Raw genomic sequence first — 10,551 nt, 5'->3', positions numbered from 1 at the left:
GAAGGTGGAGGCCGCATTCTGAGACACTAGGTGTTCTGCTTCCTCTATTCTGGTATATAGTTTTACATTAGACTAGGTGACAAAGAATGTAACAGAAGAGGCACTCTAAATTCAGAGGCAACTATGTTCCTGTCATTAAGGGAAACCTACACTTGGTTACTCAACAGTAAAGACTCCACCTGCCAATGCAGGAGATCCAAGAGACATGGGTTTGATCCCTGGGTCAGGAAGATCCCCTGCAGAAGGAAATGGTAATCCACTCTAGTATTCTTGCCTGAAAAATCCCATGGACAGTGCCTAGCGGGCTACAGTCCATGGAGTTGCTAAGAGTTGGACACAGCTGAGCACCTGGGACAAAAGTACCTCTGCTTGCTCCCACACCCACCTCACCCCTGCCTTGGGCTGAGCACATAAAGGCAGCAGGCATCTATCTGCCTGCGCCTCAAGCTGGTGAACAAACTTGGATTACTTTCTTGGCATCTAACAAAGAAACCCACAATGAAATACAGTCATTATTCCAAAGGTTTTTTTTTATTTCAAATCCATTGAAAGAAATAAAATTATATTTAAAAAAATAGAGTTATCTCACAAACTGAGGAAAGCCAGGAACAAAAAGAACAAGTACTTTTTCCTGAGAGGCAGATCTAACAGCTATAGAATGGACTTTATTCCTTCCTAGCTTTTGTCAAACAAAAAATTTCTATTTCTAAGGCATCAAAAACACTCCGAGTGCTTTAACTGGGTTGTTCAGGTACAAAGCTTCAAACCTTCTAATGGGGATTAAGAAACATCAAAAGCTGCTATGATTTCCTTCCTTTTAACCTCAAACATTAAAGTGTACATACTTCTACTTCTTTATGTAAATTTGAGAATTTCACACTCATGACCTGAATTTCAAAATTCTGGTCATGTTTTATTAAAATCTTACTACTTCTTGGTAAGAATGTCCAAAGTATGAGCTCACATCCCGGTAACTAAAAGCGGCCAGACAGCAGGAAGCACTGTTCACTGGCACCACCTGCAGCCAAGACCAGTCAGAAAGCACCCACCCCGGAAGACTCAAGATGCAGCTAGAAATTTATACTGAAGCCTAATTCCTAAACCACTAGACCTGCCAGCAAAGGCAGATCATATCCTAATGGTTCACACGAAACCTACAGAACAAAAAAGTTACAAGTCATTTACAATTCCCAAAGCTCTACACTTACCCATTCCCCACACTTGGTTTCCCTCCATTTTATACTGATAAACCTATCAAATGAAAAACTTTCATTCCCAAACACTTCAGTAAGACAGTCAAGACCATGGTTCACATCTTTTTACGTTATGCATAAAACTGCACGACTGCTTGTGCTAGTTCTTATTTGCATAGGTAAAAGGAAAGTTTGAATCAATTGTTCCAGAAGTTCCAATCTTATTTTCTTATTTGAAATAACCGAGTACATTCCTGATGATTTCCCTAAAGCTTCTTTTCCAAGATAGTTAGGTCACTTCATATAATGGGTAACAATAAATTCCATGTGGACATCCATTTCTGAAAGATACTGTTTAGTAAACAAAGAGATTAAAATGTGTGTAGCACCTCTTAAAGATGCTTCAAGATTCAGGAGACCTAACTGCATCCCCAGTGAGGTGCTGTTGAACATTCAGCAGGAGTCTGGGGCATCTCCTAGTTATTTAAAACCTCTATCAACCTACAAGTTGATCAATACTCCAACCAAGGTGACCAATGTTGGACCCTAACAGCAACCCCTATCCTGTCTCCTGGCTCTCTCGGGAGTTAACCATCCTGGGGCGGTGGCTCTCATGGGACAATACTGGGCTCATGTCACATGCACAAGGGACTCCTGGCCTTTGTTAATGGCTTTGCTGAGCCGCAGGGCACTGTGATAGTCTTCTGCTGACCAGAAGGGCACAGACACCGCTCCTCCATCAGCCTGAGGGTGCAGCTTGAATTACATCCTGGTTACAATGTCCCACGTTCTGGTATGAAACAACAGTGTGGCCTAAAATGACCATGTTCAAATAAGACAGCTGGTAACTTTTTAAATCAGATGTGACTCAGTCTCTTGTCACCAGCCTGGGTCATCCAAAAACAAAAACTGAAAGAAGAAAAAAATAGACTTTCAACAGATTTGAGCTAGAACTGTGTTAAACAAAGAAACAAGGGCAATCAAAACTACCAACACTGATATAATCCAGATCCTAGAGATTCCCATTCTAGTGACTGCCACTTTTTAGTCTCAACAAAAATATCAATATCCTGAGTTTTATCAGTATTTTCTTGCTAAAATAATTTATGGGACATAAATGCATACAAATGAATAAAGAGTGGTACAAAAGTCTGGAAGAATATAGCCCACTAAGAAATGTCACAAAAACAATATAAAAAGATGTGTTTAAGTGAAATAAATTAACTGTTAAACCTTATACTTTCAAGTTTTCTTAGGCTATTATTTTGGGAAATGGCATGGAGTTGACAGTGTATTTTTCTAATAACCAGTTGGTAGGTCAAATACAAGTGATCCTTCACAAGAAATTTTTGCTTTCAAAATCCTCGGCCCCACTGCAGTGTATCTGAACACAGGAGAAACTACCTGCTGAAATTAATATTCAAAATCCTAATCAGCAGTTTGGGTGGACATAAACTGTTAAGATGCTTTGATTTACTAACCAGGCTGTGCAAATGGTGTGAAAGAAAAAAACAGCTTACTAGCATCTGCAGAAACTAGAACTGATACAAAGTTTCTCTAAACCATTGTTTTTTTAATTTTAACAAAACAATGCCAATCCAATAACCTAAAGGTATCCCAAGAGTGTAATTCTAATATGCTTTGCTTTTACTTTTAAAAAACCTATTTGCTTCCTAAATGCTATTTCTATTTTTAAGCCAATTGGCCGCATATTGCCTTTAAAATGCAATGGGGTTTCTTTACGTAACTTGTCATCACTACTCAAAAAACTAGTACTTGTTGGGTAAAACAGTACTAATTATGCTGAAACAGGGTTTATGCTATAAATAAAATCACTCCAAATTATAAAGTGATTGGTTTCTATAGCCCTAAGCATTTTTAATATATAATTTAGAAACGAGTCACAAATAGATGAACAGAGATGGCATTCAGAGATGGCATTCAGCTTTCTTTCATCCAATTAACCATATCCATTAAAACCAAGACTCTTCCGCACAACTTGCCAGTTCCCCATTCCTTTTGTCAACCTAAAAAGAAACATTTTTTTGGGAAGTCAGCATTTATTAAGAACATCAAGTTTCCACGGCAGGTTTTTTTTTTTTTTTAACCATATACCTTTAAAAGTGTTTTTTATCCCCACAAAAACGCTTATCATTTAAAACCAGATATTCAAGTTACACGGCTAACATTTTTAGCTAATCAGCTCTTCAGGGCTGACCCTAGAAAACAACCTTCAGTGGCTCTCTGAATAATGGCGGTTCCCTCTGATGCGAGAGGTGTAGGCAGTCACGCCTTGAATGTTCAAGCCCCCAGGCGTGAAGTCCGGAAGGGGTGGGCTCTACTGCCCTGCCTTACCAGGGCTGCTCGTGTTCTCAGTGCTACTGGGTTGCACGTTGTCTGCGAGGTTGTGTGCGTGCTCAAGGAACAAGTCTTTCAGTACACTTAATTCCTTAGTCAGCAATTTAATTTTTGCTTCCAACCGTTCATTCTCTTCCTTGAGCTGATTGACTCTCTGCAGCGTATCCTGCGCTTTCTGCTTGCTTTTCAACCGGCTCTTTTTCACAGCCATGTTGTTCCTCTCCCGGCGCTGACGATACTCGTCACTGTTGCGATCCATGGGTGAGCTCTTCTTGCTCTGCTTGCTGGGAGGCACGGCTTTGCCTCCGCCCCCAGGGCCGGCGGGCACCAGTTGAGGAACCTGCTGTAAGCCGCTGGCATGAGCCTGAGTATGGATGACACTTATTCCGTTCACGCCCGGGGTGCTGTTCTGCTGCGATACCTTGCTCATTTGGGCACGCTCCCTTGTCAACACAGAACAAGCAGAAGGAAGACAAGGTGATCAATGGTTTCCACACTGAACTGCCAAGAAATCTTCACATGTACCTATTCAAGAAAAAAACTGCATTAAAATATTGGAGATGACAAGATCAAATGAGATCAAATTCGCATGTACTTCACAGCAGGCCAATATTAACTGACCATGCTGAGAAGCGTCTATAACAACTGCCAACTGTTCCCCTGTTTCAGAAGTCTAAGTCATGTAATTCAGAGAAGTTAGTTAATACATAGGCACCACACGGCTAAATTTAACCCACCCGAATCCCTGAGGGGACTGCCCATCTTTGAGTGTTATCAAAAATGGGAGGAAAAAACAAAACAGTGTCACTAATTAGGTAGCACATATGAATGACAGCACTTGGCAATCTGCGAGAGAGAAATGTGAGGTGTTTGGTTTAAACACAGAAAATATGAGCTCAATTACAACAGGAGAGACACAGTGCAATAAAAGAGGGACAATGTTCAACTGTTGGTTCAAATCAAATTAGAAGGCCAGCACAGAGCACCAGTCCAGTCTCCTCAGGAACACTGCACTACCATCTCTGCGTGGTCCCTACTCTAACGTGCAGACTGAGCCTTCAAGGACTTAACTGTTCTCCCAAAGCGTATCTGTATGGGCTATTTTGAAAATGTGTTTTTTGGCTTGTTTTTATTTTCCTAATGACCTCAAATGATGGCAGTTTACAGAGATTTCCTAAGTTAGTTTCTTGGCTCATTGCAGAGCTCTGAGACACCCAGTTTGCTTCCCCATCTCACATCAAGCTTCTAGTGTTTTCCTAGTTCTTGACATAACTAGTAAACACATCTAAACACTGTCACCCTGATACCACAAGGAGAGAAACACAGGCCCTGATGATGCCTCCAAGGAGGTGCAAGCTGGGAATCAGGCTGAACCAAGAACCAGGGCAGCGGCGGCCTGCACCCGCCTGACGCTGCTCAAACAACAGAGGACATGCCAAATCTGCAGTGCTGCCGGGAGAAACAAAGTCACAGTTTCAGAAACCAGTCATATTCGGATTACTCTGAATCCAAGCTGGTCCTAAAACTGCCTCAAGATGTGTCAAAAGCAGACCTAGCCTATCATCACGAGGCCACTTCAAGACAAATTGTCTCAGCTGAGTGAACTATGCCCACCAAGAAGTCACAGCACTGCGGGAAACTGAGGAAGCACTGCTAGGAACCACAGAACTACCCCATTTTTTCACAAAATACATCAGTGTAAAAAACCTGAAGCCACAATTATGAACAGCTTCGAATGAGTACACCTCACAATTCTTAAGAAAAGCTTCGCCCAAACCTTTAGCGAGTCATTTCTGTATTGGCCTGTTTTTTAAAAGGCCATATATCATTGCTTTCCATTGTTTTTCAGGCCACACAGGCAGTCCTGAGCTAGAGGGTCATCTGTTCTCACTTCAGTACTAAGGAAACACCAAAAGCTTCCTTCCAAACCATGATGGATATCTACTCCAAGTTTATCTTCAGTAATGAATATTTCACAATTTCCCTTGATAATTTATCATGCTGCCTATTTTTTCTTCCAGTTGAAAAGTGGCAGTTGAGTATAATTTGCAGCACACTTAGCATTTATAGTGTTACTGGCCATCTATACTATTGCTTACCTACTGGTCTAAAGTGAAGTGTTTACTCAACTTTTAAGAACTTGTTTAACACCTGTCCTGGGATTGTCTCAACAATCAATGATTATGTTCATCTATTTTTTATCTTCTATATACCAATTGGGTTTTTAGTCTTTAAAGCTAATCCCTAATAAACTCAGAGATAACAATAATCCAAAGAAGTAGAGACCAGGAACCAAGTCGATTCTCATCCTAGCTCGGACATCCCCCGTCCCACTGTGGACACACCCATTCCCTCTCTGGGCCTCCATCTCCCCCTCTGCAAAGGAGGGGTGTAAAATGCCCTCTGACGCTGACAATATACCATGAACGTCAGTCACCAAAAACACTTATTACGGGCTCCAAACTTAGTGAGGTTCATGCCCGTTTTTGTTCTCAAAGACACCAGAACAAGGAAGGGTGCTTTCAATCTGACTCATCTTGCCAAGGTACTAGGCTGAATACAGCAGGCAAGGTTTTGAAAATGAGCCCTTGGCTTGTAAAACAAACAGTAATCATCAAACTGGTAAAAAATGTAAGAAAGGGAAACTGGGAGATTAAAAAAAAAAAAAAAGGAGTTGTTTTTATTAAGTTCCCCGACCAAAGACAAGCCAAGAAAGTAATGCTCAAGGTGAGGAGTTATTCACCATGGAAAGGGGGTCAAAGAGCTAAGTGGGGCTAAGACTTGCTCCAAACAGATTGTCAATTTTATTTTTTACACTGAGTAAAACAGCTACCTCTAAATGCTACATACAGTTTACAGTTCTGCAGTTTACACTGTTGTCTGTGCTTTTGTTTCTTTCACAAACATTTACTGAGCACCTACAATGGAAAATAAGCTTATTTCAAATCTGGATGTTCAACCCTAAATGAAAGTCTGGCTCCTACGTGGACAAATGCTATTCCAAAGTTCAGACTACAGGAAGCAGGGCGGCACCTTGCTTCCTTGCTGTGAATCATTCCGGCAGGAAGCAGGAGAAAAACTGAAAAGCAGCAGTTCTCAGAAGCATAGTCCCTGAACCAGTGGCCTCAGCCTTTGGTAGACATGCAAGTTCTCAGGCTGCCCCAGACGGAGGCATCAGCAGCTCTCGGAACAGGGCTAAGCAATCTACGTCTCGACAGGACCCCCAAGTGACGAAGTTTGACAGCCACTGCCACAAACCAACTGCAGATCTTCAGAAAGATGGGCTGAGTGGGTACCACTTTTTAAATTCAAATTTCTTAAATCAAGTGACATTCATTCAAATCCGAGACACACTCAAATCAGGAAAACTCAAAATGTTAGAATGAGTAAAGCAAAATCAAAATTTTCTCAAGTTTCACTTGGGACAATAAATGTCTCAAGCCTTTCCTAGCCCTCTTGTCATTTTTTTTCATATATATACAATGAGATATCCCTCCTCTCCTTCTTCCCAAATAAATGTTTAACTCCAATTTCCTCAATACACTCCCAAATATTCAGACATTTGTCCCTTGTTCCAAATCTGTTCAAACCATTGGTATTACTGGTATTCTGCCCAGCCGTCTCCCCCAAAACCCCTCACTCCACCATCGCGCTCCATTCTATGCCACAGTCACCTCGGGCTGGCATCATCTCTCAGGGCACAGCCTGCCTGCTCCAGCAGTCTTCCCTCCAGCCACTGTCTCCAGAGCAATCTAACACTCAAACCTGAGTGTGTCGCAGCCTCCCTCTCACTGAAAATTCTCTGTGGCTTCAACATACAGATCAAATCTCTTCAGGGCCAGCTCCCTTTCTCATCACCCCCCAACAATACCGGAAGCCAACATCACGCCCCTAAATGGTCTGCCCTTTGTTCTTTGTGCTTTTGTCCAATTTGTTCCCCTAGTTTCTCTGTCAATGCCAGCTCCACAGTGTGGCTCCCTGTAGAATAAGCTAGAGGCAGGCCTCCGTCTTTATCATCATACGCCCAGCATCCAGTGGTGGTGCTCAAGAAACATTTGTTGAATACAGTCTCAAAAGGCTAAGAGAAAACATTTAAGTGTCTTATATAAAAATAAGATTCTCTAGCATTAAAATCTCTTAAAACAACCATAATTAAATTGAGTGTTACAAGGTACACACAGTCTTACGATCCAAAGTTCCTGGTCTATCTTAAAGGTATACAGGAAAATAAAAACATTTGCTATTCTAGTCCCCAGCCTATACAGTGAAGGTCATTCATGTCTGGTCTTTGCTTCATTCAGTTGAGAACCTTTATTTTCCACTTTGTCCAGTTACGTTTTTCCACAACCTCAAGTTCTTAGGCATATGTTGCCAGGGTCTGGCAACTCAGTACTACAAACGAAGTGAAGGTAAGCTGTCAAACTTAACACACACCCAAATGAGCAGGATTTCTACGTATTTGCCACGCTGGCTTCATGACCCAAAACAGGGGTCCACAAATGAGTATACTCCTTCAGGGAGTAGATAAGTGGTCCACTGGAGTATGAGAAGAAAATATGTCTTGTCTTTTTTTAATGTCATCTTTTTACTCTAGTTTTGGTGTCATTTACAACAGACATGAACTATTAGTAACACACCACACTGTTTATAAATATACATCTTTTAGAGTCATGCTCTTTTTTCTTTTTCTTTTTACTGATTGGTCTGGAAAACCAAAAAGGTAGGAGATCAATGTACCTATCAGCCTAAGAACCCACAGAAGCATCCGCTACCCCCGGCCTAAGAACACACAATAAACATGGAATTGTGACTACCTGTGTTTACCATTTCTGTGATCAGGTGGGGCAATCTAAGGCCATAACACCAAATTCAGCCACATGAATTCTGCCCTATTCATCTTTACCTAGGACTCACCAGGTGCTGTTTAAATCCCTAAGGATGAAACTACCTGTCCAAGATCAGACAACTTTGCTGAGAGTTATGACATGATCTTGAGAACTTAAGAGGATATTCTGGGGATAAAAAAAAAAACAAAACGAAGATTCGGTTCCACCTATGTTTTTCAGGCAGGTATTAAAATGGCTGAATCTGCCAAGTGTGCCCACCAGAAGTAGGACTCAAGAAACTGAAAAGTTCTTCAGCTCACTATTATCCTGTAATTATTTAGCCTTGTTTACACTGAGTTTTTCCCAAACAGTGAACCAATTTTAAGAACAGCTTATCCCAAATACTACTCAAGTAGTAACAGCTGACCAGATTTTAACTTTTAGTTATCAAGGGCTTTTAAAGGCTAAATTTCTTAGTAAAGCCAAGGCTCCATAGTATTTTATTTCAAATGTGTCTCTGAGCATCCCATATCCTATGTGAATTAAAGGGTAATCTCTTCGAACAAGAATTCAACTGACAGTGTACCCCGGGAGAGAGAACTACCAACTTTTGGGTAACCCACCAATGTTAAACACCTTTCTGAAACGGACACATTTTATGTGAGATGCTAGATGACAGCACAAACCTCAGATCAGAGGAAAGCCAAGCAATTAAACCTTCTGAAGAATAAAAACCCACAAGCTTACTTCGAAGAACAGATTATCCTTCCCCTCAAACATGCATTTCCATCCTCTCCACCTAGACACCTCCGCTGGCAGTTTTCCTTACTGTGTTCCCTCCAAACACGCTAATGAAGCGCTTCATTTCTTGCCCTCCTCTTTCCTATTCAACGTGGTGGCTGCACGTTCATCCAACCTGTGCTCAACAGTCAACGCAGGATATATACTCGAAGTACAGCTCCATAAGGAAGCACAATAATATTTGTGTAAAGTCATATATTTTAAACTCAACTGCTTTCCCTGCCTACTTTTCTACTAACTTCTGAACAGGATTCCCGATTGCCCGACACCGAGCAGTTAGCACCTGGGAAATAATCCCAGGCGGCACTCAACAGGACGCGATCCACCTTCTGCTATTCTGGGAACACCCTTTATCCCCAGGGGCCAATACGAGCCTGGCTAGTCTCACTGCGCGTTGCAGAAACAGAGGGCCGGGTTCTGGAGGGGGGCACAGCCGGGCTCGCATCCCGTCCGGGGCCGGCAGCAGGGGCGCCGGGGGAGCGCGGGGGTCGGCGGGTGGCGCCGCGGCGCTGGGCCGGGGCCAGGGATGAGCTCAGCGGCCCCGCCGAGTGTTGCCGGCAGGTTGCATCAGACGCCGCGCGGGGCCGCCGCCCGCGCCGCGGGCCGCGCGGGGCCTTCCCAGCAAGCCGGCCGCCCAGGGCCGGGCTGGGTCTCCTCTCGCTGGGGCCGCGCCCACGCGAGCGGCCGGCGGCACCGCGGCCTCCTCCTCCTCCTCCTTCAGCCCGCCCGCGGCCTCCTTACCTGGCGCCTCCAGCCCGCCTGCTCCCAGGCGGCCTCCACTCCAAGCGGCCCCGCACGGCGCGGCCCGACCCGACCCAGGCCTCGCAGCCCGCGAGTCAGCCAGGAGGAGCGACGGTTACGAAACCGGCTGCCTCCGCCCGTTCCGCCGCCGCAGCCGCCACCACCACCGGCTTCCCCTCCTTGCCGGGTCCGCGCGCGCGGCCGCTGCCGTCATGACCAATGGGAGCGCCGCCTTGCGGGGGGCACGCCTTCCCCCCCGCGACGGGCAGGGCCACCAGCCAATTGCGGGAGGTCTAGGCGCGGGAGGCGGGCACGTGGCGAAGGCGTATCCCACGGCTCGGCGGGGCGGGCGGGGCCGGCGGGAGAGGCTCCCCGGGGTTCCCCGGGCGTGCGCGCGGGGCGGCCCTCGGAGGGGTGGGCTGCCGGCCGCGGGGAAGGTTCGGTGGAAGTTGGAGAACCGTAGCCTCGAGAAGGGAGCACCTGTCTTTGGAAAGCACAGTTTCCTGAGATGATGTTTTGAATCACCGATTTCTGTTTTGGTTTCACCACGTCCTCGGGGAGCCCCGCCTCGGCGTCGCTCCCAGGAACGGTTTCCCGGAACGGCCCACCAGGCTCGCCTCCTGGGACGCTGG

At 44.7% G+C, this 10,551-nt stretch overlaps 1 protein-coding gene across 1 annotated transcript; it reads right to left on the bottom strand.

The window, feature by feature from the left end:
• Positions 1-512: 512 nt before the first annotated feature.
• On the bottom strand, positions 513-10,123 carry CEBPG (CCAAT enhancer binding protein gamma). Its single transcript, XM_043899095.1, has 2 exons — positions 9,920-10,123; positions 513-4,076 (listed from the first exon to the last, which is right to left on the bottom strand). Exon 2 carries the CDS (start codon positions 3,979-3,981, stop codon positions 3,532-3,534), a length of 450 nt encoding a protein of 149 aa, XP_043755030.1. The 5' UTR covers positions 3,982-4,076; positions 9,920-10,123; the 3' UTR covers positions 513-3,531.
• Positions 10,124-10,551: the final 428 nt, after the last annotated feature.

Source organism: Cervus elaphus, chromosome 4, assembly GCF_910594005.1.
Source record: "Cervus elaphus chromosome 4, mCerEla1.1, whole genome shotgun sequence".
Lineage (NCBI taxonomy): Eukaryota > Metazoa > Chordata > Mammalia > Artiodactyla > Cervidae > Cervus > Cervus elaphus.
Note: the sequence above shows the minus strand (reverse complement) of the source record. Positions and strands in the feature narration are given on the sequence as shown.

What these genes read in the sequence shown, in the direction of transcription:
- CEBPG (XM_043899095.1), bottom strand. Translation starts at nt 3,981, where the DNA reads ATGAGCAAGGTATCGCAGCAGAACAGCACCCCGGGCGTGAACGGAATA.